This window comes from Rhinopithecus bieti, unplaced genomic scaffold (assembly GCF_001698545.2).
Source record: "Rhinopithecus bieti isolate Rb0 unplaced genomic scaffold, ASM169854v2 scaffold_61117, whole genome shotgun sequence".
Classification (NCBI taxonomy): domain Eukaryota; kingdom Metazoa; phylum Chordata; class Mammalia; order Primates; family Cercopithecidae; genus Rhinopithecus; species Rhinopithecus bieti.
The window spans coordinates 2,666,367-2,692,327 of record NW_016824934.1 but is presented as its reverse complement, the minus strand read 5'-3'; the positions used below and the strand labels follow the sequence as shown (position 1 = coordinate 2,692,327).

Genomic DNA, 25,961 nt, shown 5'->3' with positions numbered 1-25,961 from the left:
TTAAATATTTATAATATTTTAAAATAAATATTTAAAATGCCAATGATTTTAAATAAATAATATTTTAAAACAAATATTTAAAAAAATAATTAATTGCCTGATGTGGTGGTTCATATCAGTAATCCCAACATTTTGGGAGGCTGAGACGGGAGGATTGCTTGAGCCCAGGTATTGGAGACCAGCTTGGGCAACATCATAAGACCTCATCTCTACTAAAAAAAAAAAAATTAGCCAGGTGTGATGGCGTGGCCTGTAGTCTCAGCTATTTGGAGGCTGAGGCTGGAGGATCACTTGAGCCTGTGAGTTCAAGGTTGCGTTGAATCACAGTTGTGCCACTGCACTCCAGCCTGGGCGAAAGAGCGACACACTGTCGCAAAAAAATAAAAAAAAATTTAAAAAAGTAATTAATTAGTTTAATGTTGTATTTTGTGCATGATACAAAATGCAAAAGATATAGAATGGTCTTCCAACTCTAACCCTCACCCAACCAATTACCTTTCTATTTCCAGATCTTGTGAATCATTTCATATTAGTTCATACAGAGCTGCCTCAGGTTCTTAAATGGTTGCATGGTGTTTAGTATGGGCATAACGTATTTTCCAGTTCTCCCATTGTAAACTTAGGTTTTTGCTTACTTTTACTCTGCTAGGAACAATTCTTCAAAAAAAAAATTATTATAAATAATAATATTTTCTAGAAGCATGTATATGTTGTGATAAATTCCCAGTAGTAGAATTGCTGCTGGACCAAAGAGTTTATGCATTGTAAATTTTCATAGATATTGCCTAATTGCTTATTAACAATGACTAAAAACGGCTTTCCTTTGTTCTCATGCTGACAAAGTGAGTTACCAACTCCTTGCTTTGCTACCAGTATGAGAGATGAAAAGTGTATCATTGCATCATTAAAAAGTGCCCTTGTTGAACACTGGAATTTGAATGATACAGTGGTTTGGATTAGATTTTACTGAATTTGTGAAATGACTATTTTACCATTGTGATTGTCAATGGATACATGTATTTTATATGGCTTTCTTTTTTAAAAAAAACTATAGCAAATAATTTCTAAGTCACTGGAGAACATTATTTGATACTATGTTTTAAATTATACATGATATAGATGTTTAATTTTCAGCTTTTTAAATCACTAAGTATCTTTAATTTGCAGGTTTTATCTGAAAGAACTAATATTGAACCTTGGGTTTGTGCCAACACCATTCGTCTATTTAATGATGATAACACAATTCCCTTCATTATACGTTATCGAAAAGAGCTCATTAATAACCTTGATGCTGATTCCTTGAGAGAAGTTCAACAAACCCTAGAAGAGCTACGGTAAGAAACCTAAGAAAGAATGAGCCAAGTGTAAGGGAAAAAGGCCAGTGAGGAACAGTGAGAAAGTGAATGATGGTATATTTGACAATTCCAATATTTTGTTTCCTTGAATTATTGTAATCTGGATTATAGTCCTCTTCTGACAGAGGAAGTCAGCTCTGTTTTACTTATTTAGGGGGTGTATGGAGTCCCTCTGCTGGTGTATTTATGCATAGCTTGAGCATGTATTAGCAAAAAGGTGGTTTGCAGTAAAAGTGTGTGCCTCAGAGTTTGGCTGTCATCTTCTTTCATAGAAAAGATTGGGCATAATGGCAAAATTAGGACTGCCAGCAAGAAACTCGAAGTACATTTTATTCTAAATCTTTTAACCACTCACATAAAACTGTCCTTTTAATTTCATAAAGTTCCTAAGTGGAGAGTTCTTTGGCAGTATAGAGTTTGGTAGGAAATATGTATATTTCCTTTTCCCATACTTTTTTTTTTTTTTTTGACAGAGTCTCACACTGTCGCCTGGGCTGAAGTGCAGTGGTGCAATCTCAGCTCACTACTCAGCTCACTCCTGCCTCAGCCTCCCAAGTAGCTGAGATTACAGGAATGCGCCACCACGCCCTGCTAATTTTGTATTTTTAGTAGAGACAGGGTTTTGCCATGTTGGCCAGGCTGGTTTTGAACTCTTGGCCTTAAGTGATCCACCTGCCTAGGCCTCCCAAAGAGCTGGGATTATAGGCTTGAGCCACCATGCCCAGCCTTTTCCCCATACTTTTAATGGTTATGATAATTTAACAATAATGGATTGTAAGTTTTATATGGTTACAGAATGGAAAGTACCTTTTTAAAAAAATTATGCCTCTGGACTCGCTGTTAATAACTCAGAAATATATGTACAAAGACTATAAGACTGACCATATTATTTGATAGGGTTTATTAAAACACTTCACTGCTTATGCATTTATTGCATGTCTCCTATGGGCACTGTGTTAACGCATACATTCTTGAAGTGTACAAAAAAGATCTGATTAAAATTGGATTATCATTCTACTATGAAGCCATTTTAAAAGTATTAAGGGTAATTTTTATAACAAACTTGACAGGCTTTCTGTTATTTTGGGGGAACTTGCATCTCACTAACTTTTCTACCTCTTTTGTTGATGTTTCCTTAGTGTCAGGAGAATTAAAATGCTAATATGTGGAAAGTTATACTTCATTGAGAGTCAGAATCAATTAGCCAATGTAAAAGCATAAATGACTAAATCAAGTAGTCTCAGATGCAAATCTTCCAGAGCCAGGCTAGGATAATCAAGCATGGGGGATAAGAATTGGAGATTACAAATCCTGTCTAAGTGGGGCAACCCCTGCTCATCTCCAGTAGATGACTGTCGTGCAGGGTTGTCTGCCCAGTTTGCTGGTTCTTCCTATTTCTGAAAAGAAGCTGGTAATTTGGGTTTGTACGTCAGAAATTTCTGGGCCAAACAAAACCACTCTCGACCACACCTAGAAGGCCAGCAGTTTGCAAATTCTGAAGTAAGCTTTCTATTTGGTTGAAGTCAAGGTAATTAAGAAAGTCTGAGGGTTTGGATCTGAAACAGGAGAAAGCGTCATAAACAAGCAAGAAAAGCTTGCTTAAAAATTAAAGGGTAGTCTAACAATATTTGGTTGTATGGGAGACAAATAGGAGCCGTATATCAAGAATATTATTATTTTCTTTTTCTTTAAAAAACACTTCTACTGCAAAAGAATTCCATTCTCTGGGTTTCTATGAACCCAGAATACATTGAATATTAGTAGAGGAATGAATTCTCCTTGAAGTAAGTGGGGGCATTGACTGGAACTTAAGAGATCTTTTCTATAATACAGAGATTTCTTTTGGTAATAAGATATGATCTTTATTTTTTCTTAAGCTCAGCATTTTCTATAACTAGAGCATTGGTTTTCAATTTGTTAATTGCTACCCCTACATTGGAAGTAAAACCAATTTAATAAGTCATACCACTTAAAAAATGAAATAGTGAATAGAAAATACAAGAGTACATTTATGTGGTAAAGGCAAATATTGTTTCATGAAATGTTTCAATTATGCAGCATATATATGTATGTATACTGGGTTGCAAGGTAAAACATTTTTAAATTCACTTTGAAAAGTGAATTACAGAGTATGATTCTGCATAGGAAGAAAAGTTTTCTGTATTTTTCTCTAAAGATAATTCTCTTCTTCCTTATATGCAGGCTAATAGGACAAAAGGAATTGGCTTTTTGTTAAAATGACCTGGTAGGCTTTAGCCCTTGACAACAGTCTTGGGCTACTGTGACTATAGAAGACATACAGGTTGTAATCTAAGTACTGCATATTATTCTCTGTAATTTACAGTCTTCTGCCTTTGGTTTTTTTTTTTTTTTTTTAATTTACCAGTATTTTTAATTTTCTTTTCCACCAATCATTTTGAATAAATCATATTATCATCTGTAACTTTTGCCCATCATTTTAGCAGTACCATTATTAGGCAGATTCTATAAATAGAAGGTAATACAATAGGATGAGAAGCATTAACTATAACAACAGGATTGTATATTCACAGTGAAAACCTGTTGTAAAGTGGGGGAACTACTGTGCACGCCCTTCCTTTTGTCGTTACTTGTTTAGTGATCCCTGTAAATTGATTCTTGAAATCAGCTTTTCTACCTGGAATCCTGGTTCTTTTTAGTGGGGAATGGATTGGGAAACCAATTGTGGGTGCTGGGTGTGCCCATCCTGAGCAGTGATACTCCGGTTGCAATGAGCATACCTAGTACCTATAACTTGGTTTTCAAGTATCGTTCTCCTGATTCCAGGGCTGGGGCAGGGAAACTAGAAGATAAGCCTGAAATATCATATGCCAGAGAATAAGGAAGTGCTCACAGGATGACAGGGACATGTCAAAAGGACACAGAAGCTAGCTTGAAGGGGTTACTTCTGGTCAAATCTGGAACAATTTGAACATTAAGATAAATGATAGCAATGGATTGTAAGCACTAAGTAAAATAAGAAACCATTAAATCTATAGTGATGTAAATAAATCAGTGAATAAATTCAAAGTTTAATGAGGAATGGGGTAATTATATAGTCTCAAAGTACCTCTCCACAAAATACTTAAAATTATAAGAGGAATAAAGAGTACCTGTATCATGGAGAAACCCACAGATACAACCTTAAATGATCAAGGTAATCAGTAATGGGACAAATCAAAATCATGTACCACCTAATAACGTGCAATAAGAAGAACACAGTATGACTTCTATGATATTTCTGCCGAAGATGTTCCATCTGTATATAATTGTGAGGAAACATCAGAGAAACCCAAGCTGCAGGGCATTCTACAAAATAACTGTCCAGTAGCATTCAAAACATCAAGGCCTTATCAAGGAGAAGAAAATCAAGGAGAGACTGAAATACTGTTTTAGCTTGAAGGAGACTGTAGATGCATGCCAACTATATGTAACCCATAATTCTTAACTGAATCCACTATAAAGGATATTATTGGTACAGTTGGTAAAACCTGAATGAGGTCTGCAGATTAGATGGTAGTAATATATCAGTGTTAATTACCTGATAATGATGGTTATTTTGTGGTTATGTAGGAGAAAATTTGTGTTTGTAGGAAATCACACTAAAGTGTTGGAGTGCAGGGATGTTAACTTATTCTCAAACAGTTCAGAGAGAATAAAGTTCCTTTTACTTTACCTGCAGCTTTTCTGTAAGTTTGAGGTAGCTTTGAAAAGAAAGTTTTGACATACAGTTTTTGTAGATTACAAAAGTTTCTATTTTCAGGGCTGTTGCAAAGAAAGTTCATAGTACAATCCAGAAAATTAAGAAGGAGGGGAAGATGTCTGAGTGCTTGTTAAAAGCCATGCTGAATTGTAAAACTTTTGAAGAACTAGAACACGTGGTAAGGAACCCTTTTTATCTTTTAACGTAATACCTGAATCTATTGCAATTTGGGTCTTATGATTAAAGAACACCAAGAAATAAAAAGCTAACGTCATTAGTCACCATTATTTAATGCAACAAAATATTCTTTATTCAATAAATATTTATAGAGTGTTTTTTTGTATGCTAGGGACTTGGGTTTACAAAGATGAATAAATACATAGTCTTTGTCTCAAGGAATTTCCAGTCAAGTAGGGAAGGACAGTAGATTATACAAATGTGAAGCTTATTGGAGAGGGCTGAACTAGAGATCCAGATGTGGATGTCTTCAGCCTGCAGTTGTTACATGAAACCATGAGAATGGAAGAACTCACTCAAGAAGGGTTTGTCAGCAGGTCAGGACTGACCACTGGAGGATACCACCTTTTGAAGTGTGGATGGAGGATGGGAGAGCATAAGGAGGTAGGAAAAAATAGAGAAGTATGAGGAGAATCAGGAGATGATGGTGCTCTGGAACAGCAGGGAAGAGAGTTTTAGATGGAGGTTATAATCAGTGGTTATGTGTAGCAGAGAAGTTTGGTAAAATAAGAACTGAAAAAAATATATGTATTTGGTAATTAGGAGATCATCATGGATTTTTGTGATACCATTTCCAGCAAGGTGTGTGAGAAGAGAAGCCAGATGGTGGTGGGTGTTAGAGTGAGTGGATTAAGAAGTAGAAGAATTGGCTGGATGCAGTGGCTCGTGGCTCATGCCTATAATCCCAGTACTTTGGGAGGCCGAGGTGGGCTGATCATGATGTCAGGAGTTCAAGACCAGCCTGGCCAAGATGGTGAAACCCCGTCGCTACTAAAAATGCAAAAATTAGCTGGGCATAGTGGCAAGCGCCTATAATCTCAGTTACTCAGGAGGCTGAGGCAGAGAATTGCTTGAACCTGGGAGTCGGAGGTTGCGGTGAGCTGAGATAGCGCCACCGCACTCCAGCCTGGGCTACAGGGCAAGACTCCGTCTCAAAAAAAAAAGAAGTAGAAGTATTGACCGGCTGGGCGTGGTGGCTCATGCCTGTAATCCTAACACTTGGGGAGGCCGAGGCGGGCAGATCACGAGGTCAAGAGATCGAGATCATCCTCGCCAACATGATAAAACCCCATCTCTACTGAAAAAAAAAAAAAAGAATTAGCTGGACATAGTGGTGCGCGCCTTTAGGCCCAGCTACTTGGGAGACATAGGCAGGAGAATCGCTTGAACCTAGGAGGCAGAGGTTGCAGTGAGCAGAGATCGTGCCACTGCACTCCAGCCTGGTGACAGAGCGAGACTTCTCAAAAAAAGAAGAAAACAAAACAAAGAAGTAGACGAATTGTGTGTAGAACACTTTTAAAGGAACTTGCTGGAGTTGAGGACTTTGCAGTCCAAGCAATGAGTTTTTAAGATGAGTGAAACCAAGCAACTAATTTAGCATATAGAAAAATATGAAGAATAAGAGAAGGCACATACCATCTTCTTACAGTAAGCGTTTTCAAATTAGTTTTAATTCATCTCTGAAGGAAGAAGAAAGGATTGAGAAAAGGATTTCTTTAGCATTCTCAGTATGTCCTCTAATTTTGTGTCCTAGTTTTAACTTTTGTGTTTTTAAAACTGAATCATATGTTTTCTGCCTTTATTTTCTAGTCTGCTCCATATAAAACTGGGAGCAAAGGGACTAAAGCCCAGAGAGCAAGACAGTTGGGCTTAGAAGGAGCAGCCAGGGCACTGCTTGAGAAACCAGGGGAGCTCAGTCTGCTATCATACATTAGGCCTGATGTTAAAGGTACTGGCTTTATTTACAGAGATCAACTTTGTTTCTTTTTTTTTTAAATTTAAAAACGTGTGTTAAAAAAATGTTCTGTTAAGTAATGATTATACAAAAGAATATTACAGCATGTGTAGAATAATTGAAATAAAACAAATCCTGACATACCTATTGAGTAGCCATTCAACTTTTCTCTGTTGATGAAGTGCTGTTCTAGTCTTGCCCGTTTTCTATTGTATTGTTTTAAAATGATTATTTTAAAATATTTTTTGTCATTGATATGTGTTGCAAATCTCTTTTTCCCAGTTTGTAACTAGTCTTTTCACTTTCTTTATGGCATCTCTTGATAAATAGGTATTAGTGGAGTTTTATTATAGCTAACCATCTTTTAAGATAATAGCTGTGTTTTCTTTTTAAAGAAATTCCTTCATATCCCAGATTTATGAAGATTGTCCTATATTGTCTATTAAAGCTTTTATTTCTAAAAATTTGTTTACTTGTAAAAGTCATAAATATTCTTTAAAAATGTCAACAGTTTTGACATCCAGGAAGTGTAAAGCAAAGCTCCATTCTCCCACTTCTACTCTAGAAGTAAAGTGTCTTTTTCTGAAATTTCCCTCCAAGTGTATCTTCCTATTTTGTGTGTGTGCATGCACAACAGAGAATAAGAGAGGGAAGAAGTAAGGGAGAGATATTTCTAAGAAAAACTCAGGGAAAATGACAGTTGATAAATGTCAAGATGCATTGGTTTTATTGTAAAATGAGCCTTAGAGTAAAACTTTGGTTAAGAGTGGCTTTTCTCAGGAATTCGCTGTTAAGATTGAGTGGGGAGATTGATGTTCTGGTGGTCTCTACTCTCAAAAAATTATTTTTTTAATACTAAGAAATTACATAATTAACATGTGCAACATGATGTTTTGATATACATGTATTAATACATAGTGAAGTGAGTACTATAGTCAAAGTATTCTGTACATGATAAGCAAATTAACTTATTCATCTCACATAGTTACCTTATTTTGTGTTAAGAGCACTTAAAATCTGTCTTAGCAAATTTTTTTTTTTTTTTTTTTTTTTGAGACGGAGTCTCGCTCTGTCGCCAGGGCTGGAGTGCAGTGGCCGGATATCAGCTCACTGCAAGCTCCGCCTCCCAGGTTTACGCCATTCTCCTGCCTCAGCCTCCCAAGTAGCTGGGACTACAGGCGCCAGCCACCTCGCCCAGCTAGCTTTTTTTGTATTTTTTAGTAGAGACAGGGTTTCACCATGTTAGCCAGGATGGTCTCGATCTCCTGACCTCGTGATCCGCCCGTCTCGGCCTCCCAAAGTGCTGGGATTATAGGCTTGAGTCACCGCGCCCAGCCTGTCTTCGCAAATTTACAGTACACATTACGATGTTATTAACCATAGCCTCCGTGCTGTATGTTAGAACTGTGGTCTTTTTCAGCCTGTGTAGCTACAACTTTGTACCCTTTGACCTACATCTTTCCACCCCACCCCCACCTCCAGTTTCTTTTGTCCTCTGTGGATCCCATAGACTGGGACATGTAAATGTCTGTAGGGGGCAGTCTCTGATAACAAAATCCACAGTATGTACTAACCTGTAGAAAATTACAGCATACCATAGCCTGTTTTTATTTTAAATAACCCAGCAAATGTGAATTTGTGATTTAAAAAACTGAGTAGGTGTGTCTGTAAAATCTAGATATCTCTTCATACCTAAACACACTTATCTTAATGTTTGGAGAAGGGCAATAATGAAAAAGTAAAATAGGATATTGTGAATTTAGAGATGGGTTGAAATGAGTAAAATTCAAGTTTGTTTAATTTTTAATGTGTATTTATAGTTAGATTTCCAAATGGTTGCAACACTTAATATTTTAATAATAGCTATAGACTATAGCTAAGCATTAAGTTAACCACAGTAGGAAACTATCTGTGCCCAGTCATTGTATGTTTTATTAAAATGGAATGTTGAAACTTTCAGAATGTTAGACGCACAAAGGCTTATCGACTGTTTTATTTTATTTTCTCCTTGTGGTTGATCTTCTTTCCTTCTACTTCTCACTACCTTTGGTACCAAGGTCTCTTGAGTTCTCTCATACACTGAGTTCCTACTGGGTAGGTTTTTGATAACCGTATCTCTTTGTATTGTCATACATGGTGATGCTGCTGGAATATATGACAATGGACATTTGGTGATACTTCTTATAAGGTGGATAGTTCAGGGTCTAGCACAGTTACAGTAGTACTGTACTGGCAGACATATCAGGACTTCTGTTTGCTTTATTCCCTCTTTCTTTTACCCCGATCAAAAATGTAGAATTATTATAAGTAAGTCTATATAAGCTAGGTACTGCTTTTTTTTTAAGTTTGATAGAAATGTTTTCTCCTTCTCTTTGTCTCCTTCTTCTTTATGTTACACACAATCATGATCACCCTTAATTTTGTTTGTTTTTCTAAAGAACTTTCATAATCCTATCATTCCTGAAAGAAATATTTAAGAAACCAGATAGTTCAGTTTTTTTTTCCCCAATAGAAGACACTTCTTGCTTGCTTGCCACAGACCAGTAAGCATTTGGTCTGAATCATAAAGCTATACTGTGCCACAACTGGACTATGTCCTGGGATATCCAAAATACTACTTTCGTGTCTAAGAGGAAGTAACTGATTGTTCTGTCATATATAAGAAGAGGTAGCTTCAGTGCAGAGAAAGTGAAAAGAAATGTTGGCCTTTTGGTTTTTGTTTACAGGTGTGGAGGTTTGATGATTCTCTAGCTGGAAAGATTTCATTTTAAGGCAAAGGGTATGATTTTCTGGTTCTGTGGACCATATTTCCTCCTTATTTAACTGAGGTGCTAAACTTTTGGAACATCTGTTATCTTTGACTGTTTTAAACCCACAAGGTCTATTCTCTTTGATTGGGAAAGGAGCTTTTTCAAAACACAGAAGACTTTCTTTTAAAATTATTTTTCTCCCTGGTTGGACTGAGAAGGGGAATGTAATTTGAAAGAGTGTCCCAAATGACTCTGGTAATTTGTCTCCCATTGAGAACCACTGCTGTAGAAGTAGCTCAAGGCATTTCCCTAGTGGCAGTTTTTTAAAGTTGAATGGGTATCAGAATTATCTGGGACACTCAAACACTTCAGTTCCACAGTCTAGGAATTCATAGTTTTGACAAGTACCTGGTATGATTCTATTTTTGGGTCCTTAGACTACACTTTACAACATTTCTCTAGAGCTCTAGCACAATTTTAATTAGATTCATTAATTACATAAGGTTTCAAATTATATTCCCCTCTTATGATGGAGGATTTTCAAAGGCCCTTTCTTATTGCAAGGTCTATAATTTCTTCTGTTCTCTGATTCCATTAATGGTTCTCCCTGTAGGTTCCATCTTTACTACTGACTTATCACCCTGGTGTTGTCATTAAACTTCATGTAATGATGCTCTGAGATACTTGGAACTCCAGGAATTAGTTCTTGTGAATGGTTTTCCTAGATGAAGACTGAGAGAGCTAACACAAGAGCAAATGTTTATTGAGAGCTCTACGTGTTACAGCTGTTTTAAGTCCGTTAGATATACAGTCTTCCATCTTGTAAAGGTAATTTGTTAATGAAAATTCCCGCATAGGAAAGTTTTCTTAAAATGTAAATAGAATTCCTATTAGTTTCATTAGCTACATTTCTTTCTTTAAATTTCTTTAAAATCTAGTTGACCCTTGCCTAATACAGAGATTAGGGGAACAACCCCCAGCCCCCAGTCCCTCTTCAAAGTTGAAAATTTAGGTATAACTTTTAACTTCCTAAAAACTTAACTATTAATAGCCCACTGTTGACCCGAAGCCTTACTGATGACATAAAGATGACACATTTTGTGTGTTATATGTGTTATATACTATATTCTTACAATAAGGTAAACTAGAAAAAAGAAAATGTTAATAAGAAAATTCTAAGGAAGAAAAAATATATTTACTGTTTATTAAGTGGAAGTGAATTATCATAAAGGTCTTCATCCTCATCATCACATTGAATAGGCTGACAAGAAAAAGGAGGAGGAGGAGGAGTTCTTTCTGTCTCAGGAATAGCAAAAGCAGAAGAGGTGGAGGAGGTGGAAGGGGTGACGAGAGGCAGGCACCCTTGTTCCAACTTTTATTGTAATTAATCCATGTAGAAGTGGACCTGTGCAGACCGGGTGCAGTGGCTCAAGCCTGTAATCCCAACACTTTGGGAGGCCGAGGTGGGCAGATCTCTTGAGGTCGCGAGTTCGAGACCAACCTGGCCAACACAGTGAAACCCCATCTCTACTAAAAATACAAAAATTAGCCCAGTGTGGTGGTGCGCACCTGTAATCCCTGTTACTTGGGAGGCTGAGGCAGGAGAATTGCTTGAACCCAGGAGGCAGAGGTTGCAGTGAGCCAAGATCACACCACTGCATTTCAGCCTGGAAGACAGTGAGACTCCATCTCAAAAAAAAAAAGTGGACCTGTACCCATGTTGTTTAAAGGTCAGCTGTAAACATAATTACTTATCCTAACACAACCAAACTAGATCTTTTCTATTTATTAATTATGCCGTAATAAATGTCCTCCTGTCCTCTTTGGCTTTTGTACCTTATTACTCATTAAAACTTTACTTGCAGGAAAACATACATATGATAGGCAGTGCTTGTGTAATTCAAGTTTAGTGCAAAAAACGTTTCATGCAAATAGAATGATAAAGGCAAAAGAAATGAAACAAAGCAGTGCAAATGATCTCTCTCCGTAAGTCAATATCAGAGAAACCTTGATTTACAAGATTCATTGCTATAAATTAGCAAATCAGAAATGCTTAAAGAGAACTTAATGCCCGTCTGTACACAGTTTAACTGTGAAGAGGAACAACTGCATGAAAGCTCTTGTTTTGTGCTTTTGAGATTTGTGAAATTTAAATGGGTCGTTGAAAATGTGAACAAATGCCCCATAATCCAAAATAGAAATTGCTTCTAAAGGATAATTTTTTAAACAAATGGAGTACTGTCCCTTTGGTTTTGACTCTATTAATATATATTTCCTATAACATCTTTAATATTTGTAATCACTTTATAAAGAAGGTACGGTTATGATTCCATTTTTATAGGAAACTGAGGTACAGAGAAGTCAAGTAGCTTGCCCAGGGTCTCACAACTGGCAAATGGTAGAACTAGGTTTAGACAAGGCAGCTGGTTCCAGAGATGCATTTTTACTACTGGGCAATATATTAGGTATTATGTCTGTATTATTGCTTTTGGAGACTTGTTTTTGTTACAAAGGGAAGCTAGTATACCGCTACAATATCTTTCTATCTTAAGGCTGTCAACTTAAGGTTTTATTTTGACTGGAATTAATTTACTGTGATTTAATTATAGAATTTAAAACCAATCTTACACTTTTGTTTTGTTTTCCTTTTACCCTTCTCCTAAAGGGCTTTCAACGCTTCAGGATATTGAAATAGGAGTGCAGCATATTTTAGCAGACATGATTGCTAAAGACAAAGACACGCTTGACTTCATTCGGAACTTGTGAGTAACTCTTTTATGGAGTTTTCTGCTTTATGGACTCGTGCTGTTAAGGGTCACACAGTTAGTGCTAATACCAATGTTCATTAAAAACTTTGTTTTCAGACCTTTTTTTTTTTTTTAAGGAGCAGAACTCTTTGTTCAAACAGCATAACCGAAATATATAAAACAGATAAAAGTAAAGTTGTTTTAATTGAATTCTGGGCAGGGAGCCTGGAACTCTGCCTACTCACCCTCCTTACACTGAGGCGTCTCAGTGGAGCGGGCCTGATGAGTTTAAAAACCATTGCCTTACGCAGTATATATGAAGAGAGATTCATGTCCTTTAGAGTGGCATTGCTTTTTAAACATGTTGATTGTGATGTATGCTTAATTTTACAGTATCTCGTTTCTGGTGTTTACCAGTGATTGGCTTAATTTGAGGATGTGTAATATCAGATGTGGGTAAAAGTACTGACCTCCAAATGATTTTTAGCTGTTGAGGGGAGCAGCTTATCTATGGGATCACAGTCCCAGTTTATCAGATATTAAAGATCTTTGACCTAGAGCCTTCTTGGGCTTATGGGTTTTATGCCTCATTACAAAAACACATTAATTTAAAACCCTATTTTATATATTTTGTTCTTTTCTGCTGTGTATCAGTAGAGAAGACACGTTTCTGCCAGAGGTCTGTTCTCCCTCTCTCTCCCTCCACATATCTAGCTGTTTGAGCTGTGCGGAGGAGAGGAAAGGAGATGACCTAGTTGACTACTGTTGCTTGTCAGGGTTTTTTGTTAGTACAAGACAGATAACTTTTCTGTTTTCTCAGTGGCCCCAGCAGGAATGAGTTGAAGCAAAATTCTTGCTCAGGTTTTAAAATGTGTTTTTGTAAGTAATTATGCTGCTTAAATTTGGTTCAGTATTATAAATTGTTATTGGAAGCTGTCCTCACACATCCTTTTGTTTCTCTTTTTTTTTAGTTTTTAATTGACTGTGACTGCCTAACTTAGTGATTAGAAAAGTCTGATATTTAGATCAGAGCTGTTGGTTTGATTTCTACAGAGAGTTTTGATCTTTTGCATAATTGCAGATGGTTTCTGAATTCATTTAGGCGTTTTATGGGGAGATTGAGTAGATATATAAATAGATCTGGAGGACTATGCTAGTATCAGTAGGCAAAGAGTCCTCTTTTGATGGGGCAGTAATATTGATTTCGTAGCAAGGCATCATTAAAAAAACTCACTTGGTAATGGCTTAACTTTTTTGCTATCCTTATTTCTATATATTCTTTACTAAAGCACAAATTAATAACTGCTTGTTTTTTGAACACTTGGGTATCTGAACAGGTGCCAGGACAGACATGTTTGTATCCAGTCATCTCTGGCAAAAGTGTCCTCAAAAAAGGTAAATGAGAAAGATGTTGATAAGTTTCTGCTCTACCAGCATTTTTCGTGCAACATAAGAAGCATTCACCATCATCAGGTAAAGAAAGAAACTGCATGTGCATGCTGATGTAGTAATAATGATAATATTTTGGATTTGCCTGCTACTTTACTAAGAATTTAAAGAATTTCATGTCAACTGTTTTCTTTTTTCTTTATATAAATTCTTATAATATTGTCATATCCTTGCCACTTCACAAATTGGGAACTAACGACCCAGAGCAGTTAATAAGTGACATTGAGAATTATAGCAGAGCTGACAATGTAACATTTTAGGTATCTTGACTTTTGGCTGGTGATCTTTTGTTAGACTTTGCTTCCCAGTATCCTTATATTTGAGCTCAATTCTGGATCTCTTCCGTGTGAAATACAAATCTGAGATATCTGATTTAGAATAAAGTGTGAGAGGTCTCAGTTATATAAATCATAGTCATTGTACTTCAGTCTTTTAGTTTCATTTCTCAGTTTACTAATTTTTTTTTTCCTAAGTGTAGTCATAGGCTATATCTATGTTGTGGAATGTAGCTTTTAAATTATATAGGGAAAAAAGAGAGGAGATAAAAACCAAAAATACAGTAATACTGGCATTTATATTTACATATATAGCGACCTTTATCAGTGCTCCTTATTTCTTTGTATGGCTTCAAGTTACTATCTAGTGCCCTTTCATTCCAGTCTTAAGCACTTCCTGTACTATTTCATGTAAGGCAGGTCTACTAGTGACAAACTTCCTAGTTTTTGTTTTTTCTGGAAAATTTTAATTTCTCCTTTTTTAAAAAAATTTATGTTTAATTGTGGTAAAATAACCCTTTTTTAAAAAAATTTATGTTTAATTGTGGTAAAATAACCGTAACATAAAATGTACCATCATAACCCTTTTTAAGCGTACAGTTCAGTAATGGGAAGCATGGTTATATTGTTGTGCCACCAGTCACCAGAAATTTTTTATCTTGCAAAACTGAAACTCTATGTCCATTAAACATTTCCTTCATTTTTTTTTACAGAGAGTTTTTTAAAATATAAAATTCTTGGTTGATGGTTTTAAATTTTTCCCTTTTAATACTAAATATACCATCCACTCTTATGGTATGGCCTCCATGATTTTTTATGAGGAATCAGGTGTTAATCTTACGAAGCCTTATTCATGACAAGTCTCTTCTCTCTTGCTGCATTCAGGATTCTGTGTCTTTATCTTTTGACAGTTTGATTATAATGTGTCTTGTTGTGGGTCTTTCTGAGTTTATCCTACTTGGAGTTTATTGTGATTCTTAGACGTGTAGATTAATGTTTTTCATCAAACTTGAGAAATTCTTCATAATAATTAAAAAAAAAAAAATCCTTTCTGCGCCTTTCTCTCCTCTCCTGGGTCTCCCATTATACGTAGAGAGTATGATTGATAGTGTCTCACAGGTCTCGGCCTCCGTTCCTTTGTTTTCTTTATTTTTTTCTTTTTTCTCTGACTGTATATTCCCGTTTGACTTGTCTTCAGGCTTGTTGATTTGTTCTTTTTATTCAAATTTGCTGTTGAACCCCTAGTATATTTTTTATGTCAGTCATTGTACTTTTCAGCTCTGTAATTTCTATTTGGTTCTTTTTTATAATTTCTAACTCTTATTTTTCTATATGGTTGAAAGATCATTCTCCTGGCTTTCTTTAGGTCTCTGTTCATGATTTTCTTGAATTCAGCATATTTAAGAGAGTTAATTTAAAAATCTTTGTTTTGTAAGGTCAATGTCTAAGCTTCCTCATGGACAGTTTTTTTTGTTTTTTGTTTTGGTAAAGTCTGGATATGTTGTATATTATAACTTGGTAACTCTGGAAATCAGATTCTCTCCCCTCCCTCGTGTTTGTTGTTGCTGCTTGGTTTGTGGGGTGGTTTTTTTTTTTTTTTTTTTTTTGAGACGGAGTCTCGCTCTGTCACCCGGGCTGGAGTGCTGTGGCTGGATCTCAGCTCACTGCAAGCTCCGCCTCCCGGGTTTACGCCATTCTCCTGCCTCAGCCTCCCGAGTAGCTGGGACTACAGGCGCCCACCACCTCGCCCGGCTAGTTTTTTGTATTTTTTTAGTAGAGACGGGGTTTCACCATGTTAGCCAGGATGGTCTCGATCTCCTGACCTCGTGATCCGCCTGCCTCGGCCTCCCAAAGTGCAGGGATTACAGGCTTGAGCCACCGCGCCCGGCCGGGGTGGTTTGTTCTAGTGACTTTTCTAAACTAGTTTTGTAAATTTTTATTCTTTGTTATGTGTGTCCACTGAGGTCTCCCTTGTTAGCTTAGTAACCATCTAGTTATTTAACAGAGATTCCCCTGAATGCCTGGAGCCAAAAACAAAAACAAAATAAACCCTAAAAGAAAAAACCCCAAACTCTCCCAGACCTTGCAGATTGGTTCTTTGTTGGGGCACTCCTTCAACACTTAGTGAGGCCATTAACAGCTCTGCCTTAGCCTTTTCTTCCTGTTTGCATGGAGCCCAAAGTTCTTTTAGAGGTGAAAGCTTAAGGTTCCCTCAGATCTTTTTAGAGCATGCACCCTAGCCCTCCGCATGCCCAGGAATTTTAAAAAGCCCCTTTTCCCTCAAATATCTCATTTCCGAGCTTATTTTTCACAGGTTTTTTGGTCTGTGTGTTAGTTGTCCCCATGTTATCCCTTACCCCTCATGGCTGGTGCTAATATGTTTGCCTTTAAGTACTTTTGACAAAGGCCACCTGGGAGGCTTCTTCTGTCCTGAGTAAGCTCCAAGGCATGTGAAATAAAGGCAAGCCCTTGAGTCAGTTCCTCAGGGACCCACCAGACATCAAAACACACAGCCGTAGTTATTTGAGAATAAGGTCCATATTGCTCCTTCTGATAAGAGCAACCTGCCCTAGGAACGTGGGCTGTCATCTTCAGAGGCCACTGCTGAGGTGGAGACTGGGATAAGTTAAAAGTGCTCTCTTATAGAAATTCTGCAACTTCTTTCTGTAAGTGTTTCTTTCGTTTTATAAAATTTTTATTAGATTCCATAGTTGTGAAAAAGTTAATTCTGATGGTTTTTGCTACCTTACCTTTGTGGAGGGATGACATTTAGAGTTCCCTTCTCCACAATTTTCAGTGATATCACTCCTAACAACATCTTTAAAGTACAGGATCGCACGCTCCTTGTTCTATTCCAGAGCTGGAGTGTGGCTTTTAACGTTATATAAAGTTTTCTTTATTACCTTGTTTAATGCTTTTTATTCTGAAGTCTGCTTTGATATGAGGATTGCCTTGCAACCCATGCTTTCTTAAAGGCAACTGACCCCACTCTTGTTTTAATCTCAGCCCTAGAATTATATTAAATGCTTGCCCTTGGTCCTTTTGCCAGAGCTTTCCAAAGTCTTTAGAGTGAGTGAAACTTATTCTGCAGACTAGTATACAGTTGGTAAACTTTTCTGTAAAGGTCCAGTGAACAAATATTTAAGGTTTTGTGAGCCAGATGGCTTTTGTTGCAACTACACAACTGCTGTGTAACACAAAAGCAGTCATAGACAATACATAATGAATGAGCATGGTTGTGTTTCAATACAATTTTATTCACGAAAAACAGATGGCAGGCTGGATTTGGCCCATAGGCCATAGTTTGCTAACTTCTACTCTAGTGAAGGATCTGAAGAAGGATATATGTGTACAATATTCTGTGAGTTCTTACACATTCAGAATTGTTTTCTATGGCCTTAAAACTTGAAGGATAGCTTGACGTGGTATAATCATTTTTGTTTGCACTTTCTTTCCTTAAGTTTCTTGGATATGTTGCTCTGCTGTTGGCTACCTTTGTATGTTATGTTTGAGAAATCTGATGCCAGTATAATTCTCTGTTTCCTAGAAATGCAAAGAGATGGGTTCTATGTTGTGTTTTATTTATTCTCTTTATTGGTTTTATAGTTTTTTGAGAAAGGGAGAGGGAGATTTGAAGTTAGGAAACTGCCAGTGTTTTCAAACCTGGAATTTCTCAATAAATAATTTTAAAATTTATTTTTCTTCCTATCTGCATTTTACTGCTATAAAGAGAGAATAATAGAAAAAACTAGTATTCCTTACCTTTCATGTAATACTTAATTTTCATCATTAAGAATGTAATTGTTTGGCATGGTGGTGCATACCTGTAGTCCCAACTACTCAGGTGCTTGAGGCGGGAGGATTGCTTGAAGACGTCTAGAATTTCTGGACTGAAGTGTGCCATTGCCGATTGGGTGTTCACATTAAGTTCAGTATCAATATGGTGACCCCACAGGAATGGGAGACCACCGGGTTGCCTAAGGAGGGGTGAACTGGCCCAGGTCAGAAAAGGAGCAGGTCAAAACTCCTGTGCTGATCAGTAGTGGGATTGCTCCTGTGAATAGCCACTGCCTTCCAGCCTGGGCAACAGTGAGACCTTGCCTCTTAAAAAAATAAAAAAGGAATTGTTTTTCCTTTAAGATGACACAGATGTGAAAAAATTTTGTTTTGTTATAACAAGACATGAAGAGTGTTGGATTATCCCACAAGTATTTCCTGAAAGGTTATTTTATGTTGGGTCCTATTTAGGGTATAGAGGTGACACGGCCCTTGCCCTTTTGAATATTTGAAATGTTTCACTATTATATCTAAAGTTGTCAACTTTATTTTTGTGCATACTATATTTACCACATCAGGTGAAGTAGTGAAGTACATTCTCTCAATAATTTGAAAGAAAGTATGGTGAAATTTTACATACCTAGTTGTTATAGTCTACTGACATAGGTATAATATAATGAAAAATAACTTTTAACAGTACCAGTGACTAAGTATACTAACATTCCTTTTGCCGAAGTAGTTTTTTTGTCTTATTTTGTCCACCTTTTATGTTTATTTAATTTTATTGCAACTTTGGAAAAACATGAATGCTTTTATTCTGTTAAAACCTAGCCTTCTAATTTCTGCTTGAAAATATTTTGTTGGGCTCTGCATTTTAACTGCTGTGTTTAGCACATGTGGCATTCTGAGTTAGTGACTGAATTTAAGATTATGATTGACACAGGCCTCTGGGTGTGACAGTATTCAGGCCTGGGAAAGCAAAGCATTTTGGAAATGTCAGTTTTGAAAACAGCACTGCCCTTTTACGAACTTTTAGTTTATCATGCACAGGCTGGAGTGATGATATGCTAGGTTACAAAAACAGCTTCCCAATTCTTGTAGTGCTGAGACCTCATATCCCAACTGTGAACCTTACTTTTCAGCCTTTATGTAAATACCCCAGCACATAGTATCACAGAATACAGAAATGAATGCAAATGATGAAAGACAGTGTGGTGAAGGAAAATTACTGTGAAACTCTCTCCAAGTACTGTGGGAATAACCATTAATAGCTGCTTAGTAAATTCTTCCAGCTGCGTCTTTTTTTCTTTCTTTTTCAAATTGGTCCTTAGTGCGATCTTTTCTACCATATGAATTTGTAACTCAGTCTTCACATTCTCTCATGGGAGTTTCTGTTCCTTATCTTTATTGGTGTGTATTTTCACTGACATGCAATTTCCTGTGTCTTATACTACCTATTTCCTGTTCAGTGTCACCATCTGCAATAATTCTGCTTTAACCCACTACTCACTTTCAATTCCAGTTTCTGTCCCAAGCTTTATTATTTCTGTTACCTTACTCCCCTCTCCACCATGGGTCTTCCTGTGTGTCAGGATTTTTTGTAAGTTTGACATATTACATTACTAGATATGGTGAAAAAGAGCAAAAATCCTCCAATAATGTATTGTGATATTATGGCATAGTTATATAAATCAGAATTAAATAACTCTCCTCTATATTGTTGTACTCTACTTGAATTAATTTATTAGAGATAATTTCTTGTATGAAGAACTTCTGTTTACTAAGCTGGCACAACCCATGGCAAATACGGAAGTCTCTGCTGAGCTCAAACAAGTTTATTTTTTATTCACAATTTATTTCTTTGTAGATAGTTCTATGCAGTATTATTGAATATATTGTTTTATATAAGCTTACTGTTTTTTTTTTTCCCTTAGACAATATCTTGCTCTTTCACGCAGGCTGGAGTGCAGTGGCAGAATCCCACCTCATTGCAACTTCCACTTTGAGGGTTGAAGGCATTCTCCCACTTCAGCCTCCTGAGGAGCTAGGACTATGGGCGTGCACAAACACACCTGGATGATTTTGTAGTTTTGTAGAGTTGGGGTTTCACTATGTTGCCCAGGCTCATCTTGAACTCCTGAGCTCGACCAGTCCACCTGCCTCGGCCTGTCAAAGTGCTGGGATTACAAGCATGAGCCACCATACCCAGTCTAAACATTTATTTCTAAGTGATTGTTTTATTTCTGCTGACGTTTACTTTAGAAATTTCTCAAGTATATAAGAAAAAAGTCCTCTTTTTTTTGAGACCGAGTCTTGCTCTGTCACCTGGGCTGGAGTGCAGTGGCTGGATCTCAGCTCACTGCAAGCTCTGCCTCCCGGGTTTATGCCATTCTCCTGCCTCAGCCTCCCAAGTAGCTGGGACTACAGGTGCCCGCCACCTCACCCGGCTATTTTTTTTGTGTTTTTTTAAGTAGAGACGGGGTTTCACCGTGTTAGCCAGGATGGTCTCGATCTCCTGACCTCGTGATCCGCCCATCTCGGCCTCCCAAAGTGCTGGGATTACAGGCTTGAGCCATCGCGCCTGGCCATAAGAAAAAAGTCCTCTATATATTTTTTAAAACTCTGACAATTTGTTTGATATTTAAAATTTTACTCAGTGTTTTTAAAATTTAAAGTTAGAAAAAAATATGCTTTTTATCTTTTGACATTCTTTTCAACATGAAGCACAAATTGAGAAATTTTCGTAGCAGAATTATTTCTGGTAATTATTAAGGTTAGGGGAATTATATTTAAGGCTTGTTTCACCCACAGAAGGGAAAGTCTAATTTTGTAGAGGATCCTCATGTCCTCATGGAAATGTGCTAAAATTGTTAAAATACCAGTTTGTGTCCTGTAAAGGGAGAACTTAGTTTATTAAAACTCCATTCATTAAGAGTAATTGGAAGAAAGCCATTAAGAATTAGTGAAAAATCTGAATATATATTGAAGTGATGTTGTTTCTTTAATTTTTAATATATAATATACATAAATAGGCCAGGCGCGGTGGCTCAAGCCTGTAATCCCAGCACTTTGGGAGGCCGAGACGGGTGGATCACGAGGTCAGGAGATCGAGACCATCCTGGCTAACATGGTGAAACCCCGTCTCTACTAAAACTACAAAAAACTAGCCGGGCCAGGTGGCGGCGCCTGTAGTCCCAGCTACTCGGGAGGCTGAGGCAGGAGAATGGCGTGAACCTGGGAGGCGGAGCTTGCAGTGAGCTGAGATCCGGCCACAGCACTCCAGCCTGGGTGACAGAGTGAGACTCCGTCTCCAAAAAAAAAAAATAAATAAATAAATAAATAAATAAATATGTGTAGACTAGCAAATATTATTTAAGGGAGGCTGTTAACTTGATTAATTACTTGGTTAATTTGTGTTATGATTTGTCATCTTAATAATTGGTATTAAAGAGTGCTTTAAGAAAAGAGTGTTTTAATTTTCTAATAGCTTTATTGAAGTAAAATTCATATCGCATATAATGCAACCATTAGAACTTTATAAGTTCAATAGTTTTTCGTAAATTCACTGAGTTGTGTAACCGTTACCACAAGCAATTTTAGGACATTTTTCTCTCAAATATTTCCTTGTGTCAAGCTCAAGGCACCCAGCTTTCTATCCCTACAGATTTGTCTGTTCTGGTCTTTCATATAAAGGAATCATACAACATGCAGGTTTCTTTCACTTAGTATAATGATTTACGAGTTTGTCTGTTATGGTACGTATTAGTATGCCTTTCCTTTTTATTGCTACATAATACTACATTATATGGATTCTCCACATTTTACTTATCCATTCATCAGTAAACGAATACTTCGGTTGTTTCTACTTTTTGGATATTATGAATAATGCTATGAACATTCGTGTCTAAGTTTTTGTGTGGACGTATGTTTTTATTTCTCTTGGATATGTACCTAGGAATGTAATGGCTGGGTTATATGGTAGCTTTACGTTTAACCTTTTGAGGATCTGCCATATTATTTTCCAAAGTGGCTATGCCGTTTTTACATTCTCACCAGCAGTTTGTGAAGGTTCCAATTTCTCTACATCCCCCCCAACATTTATTGTCCATCTTTTTGTGTTTTGATTTGCATTTCTCTAATGATGTTGAGCATCTGTTCATGTACTTATCAGTCATTGGTATTTAATTTTTGAACAAATACCTCTTCAGATCTTTTGTACATTTTAAATTGGGTTGTGGCCAGGCGTGATGGGTCACGCCTGTAATCCTAACACTTTGGGAAATTGAGGCAGGCGGATCGCCTGAGGTCAGGATTTCGAGACCAGCCTGGCCAACATGGTGAAACCCCATTCTCTTAAGAAAGTAAATAAATTGGGTTTTGTCTTCTTATTGTTGAACTGTAAGAGTTTTAAATATATTCTAGATACCCTTATGTGACATATGATTTGCAAAATTTTATCCCATATTGTTCATTTTCTTTTACTTTTTTGATACTATTCTTTGAGGCACAAAAACTAAAATTTGTTAAAGTTCAATCTATTTTTTTGTTATTGATTACACTTTTGGTTTTATATCTAAGAAGGCTTTATGACTTGATGTCATAAATGTTTTCTTCTTTTTTAATGGAAATTTTATAGTTTTATTTCCTATATTAAGGTCTAAGATCACTTTTGAGTTAATTTGTATGCATAGCATGAAGTAGGGGTCTGTCCACTTTTGTTCTTTTGCATGTGGTTAATTCTAGTTATCCCAGATTTATTGAAAAGACTGGCTTTTCTTCATTGAATTTTCTTGGTACCCTTGTTGAAAATCAGTTGACTCTATATGTATAGGGTTATTTCTGGACTCCAGTTCTATTCCATTCTATGTCTATCCTTATGCCAGTCCCCACTGTCTTGATTACCGTGTCTTTGTAGTAACTTTTGAAATTGGGAAGTGGGAATCTTCCAAGTTTATTTTTATTTTTAAAAATTGACTTGACTATTCTCAGTTCTTTGAATTATTATATGTGTTTTAAAATTAGTTCGCCAGTTTCCACAAAAGATGCCAATTGGGATTTGATAGAGATTTCACTGAATTTGTCAATCAGCTTGGGGAGTATTGCCATCTTAGCAATATTAGGCCTTCTGATCCATGAACATGGGATGTCTATTTATTTAGATCTCCTTTAATTTCTTTCAACAATGTTTTGTAGTTTGCAGAGTACGGTTCTTCCTTGGTATATACAGGAGATTGATTCCAGGATCCCTGCATATGCCCAAATCTATGTATTTGCAAGTCCCAGAGTTGGCCCTGCAGAACCCATGTATATGAAAAATCAGCTCTCCTTATACATGGGTTTCAGATTCTGCAATTACTGTATTTTCAATCCCTGTTTGGTTGAAAAAATTCTGCGTATAAGTCAGCACATGCAATTCAAACCTGTATTGTTCAAAGGTCAACCATTTAAGTTTTGAACTTTTTTTGTTAAATTTATTCCTAAGTATTTTATTCCTTTTGGTGGTATCATAAATGGAATTAAAAAAATATTTTCAGAATGTTTATTGCTTGTATGTAGAAATTAATTTTATATGTTGAGCTTGTGTTTTGCAACTTTGCTGTACTCTTTATTAGTTCTAATAGTTTTGTAGTGAATTGCTTAGAATTTTCTATATATAAGATCATGTTAGCTGCAAATAGAGAAAGTTTTATATCTTCTTTTCCAATATAGATGACCTCCCTTCCTTTTTCCTGGCTAGAACCTTCAGTACAATGTTGTGAGAGTGGACACACTTGTCTTGTTTCTGGTCTTTGATCAGTAAATATGTTAGCTGTGAGATTTCTGTGCACATGCCCTTTCTCACATTGAAGAACTTTCCTTATATTTCCAAGTTTGTTGAGTGTTTTTTATCATGAAGGGCTACCTGATTCTGTCAGATGTTTGTCCACATCTATTGAGATGATCTTAGGATTTTTGTTATTTATTCTATTGATATAATGTGTTAGGTTAATTGATTTTTTTCAATGTTAAATCAACAGGGCATTCCTGGAATAGATTCTAGTTGATCTTGGTGTATAAACCTTATATGTTTCTGGATGTGGTTTGCTAGTGCTTTATTGAGGATTTTTACATCTATATTCATAAGAGATACTGGTTTGTAGTTTTCTTGTGAAGTCTTGTCTGGTTTTTGTATCAGAGTAATACTGGCCTCATAGAAATATTTGGGAAGCTTTTCCTTCTCTAATAACTTTTGGAATGTTTGTGAAGAATGGACATTGATTCTTTTAAAAATGTTTGGTAGAATTCAGTGGTGGTGCCATCTGTGCCTGGACATTTATTTGTGGGAAATTTTCAAATTACTAATTCAGTGTCTTTACTTTTTATAGGTCTGTTCAGATTTTCTGTTTCTTTTTGGTTTCTTTTTGGTAGTTTGTGTCTTTTTAGGAATTTGTCCATTTTATCTTAGTTGTCTAATTTGTTATACAGTTGCTCATGGTATCTCTTATAATCTTTTTTATTTCTATAAGGTCCTTAGTAGTGGCCTCTCTTTTGTTCCTGATTTTGGTATTTGAGTGTTTCCTGTTGTTTTTCTTGATTAGTCTAGCGAAAGATCTGTCAATTTTGTTGATATCTTTAAAGAACCAATTTATGGTTTTGTTGATATTTATTGCTTTTCTATTCTCTATTTTATTTTTACCCTATTATGTATTATTTTCTTTTGCTTGCTTTGGTTTTGTTTGTACTTCTTTAAGGAGTGTTTTAAATGTGTTTTAAGACAGTCATACTTTTAATATTTTAATTAAGAGCATGGACAGGTCTGAGTTTAAATTCTTTTTTTGCTACTTGCTAGCTTTGTGATTTGGAACAAGTTGCAGAAAAATTATTATATTAAATGAAGATAATACACACATCACTGGTGACCCTAAGGATTACTTGAGATAATATATTTGAAGTGCTTAGATGGGCTCTACAATTAGTAATGCTCAATGGATGGTAACAATTTGTAACTACTAAATATTGCACCTAGGATTTTGCATGTTTATATTTATCTTAGCACGGGTTATCTTTTCAAATTATAAAAAGTATACCCTTCCAACTCCAGATGATCAAAAGTTTTTAATTAGTAGAATCTGCAATGAGATTTTTAGATCATCAAAGTTTCTTCTTGTACATGTGATAGATAGGCTTTGTATCTGCATTTTATTTTCTAAGAGCATGTTAGGGTTTTCCTTATGAGGGAGGTATGTTACTTGAAAAAAGTGTAAAGTAAATGATTATTTTAAAATGTATTCTTGGTAAATAAATGAGTAAAAAATTCGTATAGCTGTCAGCTACATAGCTGCCTGATTTGTTTCATATATTTTGTGGATTATTAGTCTTTGCCTTATGTTTGCACTCAGATTCTGGCAATTAACCGTGGAGAAAATTTGAAGGTACTGACGGTTAAGGTCAATATTTCTGATGGAGTGAAGGATGAATTCTGTAGGTGGTGCATCCAAAACAGGTCTGTTTACAGATATTTACAGAATTTTCTTTCTTTCTTTTCTGAAATATGATACTGATATATATATGTACTGATATGTAAAGATGTCTATTATGTAAAAATTATTAAAAAGCCAGTGACAGGCTAGATGTGGTGACTCACGCCTGTAATCCCAGCACTTTGGGAGACCGGGTGGTCTCCCACCCAGTCTTTTGGGAGGGGGGTGGATCATGAGGTCAGGAGTTCAAGATCAGCCTGGCCAAGATGATGAAACCCCGTCTCTACTAAAAATGCAAAAACAAAAAATTAGCCAGGTGTGGTGGCGCGTGCCTGTAATCCCAGCTACTCAGGAGGCTGAGGCAGAGAATTGCTTGAACCTGGGAGGCTGAGGTTGCAGTGAGCTGAGGTTGCGCCACTGCACTCCAGCCTGGGCGACAGAGCAAGATTCTGTCA

General features: G+C 36.4%; 1 protein-coding gene across 2 annotated transcripts in view; it reads left to right on the top strand.

Annotated features, from left to right (window-relative positions):
- Positions 1-25,961, top strand: part of SRBD1 (S1 RNA binding domain 1) — a 230,276-nt gene that overhangs the window by 25,237 nt on the left and 179,078 nt on the right. Inside the window, exons 5-10 of one of the 2 annotated variants that reach the window (XM_017862740.1) lie at positions 1,168-1,334; positions 5,137-5,254; positions 6,904-7,042; positions 12,464-12,560; positions 13,883-14,018; positions 25,426-25,529. In XM_017862740.1, the coding sequence (XP_017718229.1) occupies positions 1,168-1,334; positions 5,137-5,254; positions 6,904-7,042; positions 12,464-12,560; positions 13,883-14,018; positions 25,426-25,529 (761 nt within the window). The remainder of the gene's footprint in view (positions 1-1,167; positions 1,335-5,136; positions 5,255-6,903; positions 7,043-12,463; positions 12,561-13,882; positions 14,019-25,425; positions 25,530-25,961) is intronic. The other variant, XM_017862741.1, reaches the window with a different exon arrangement.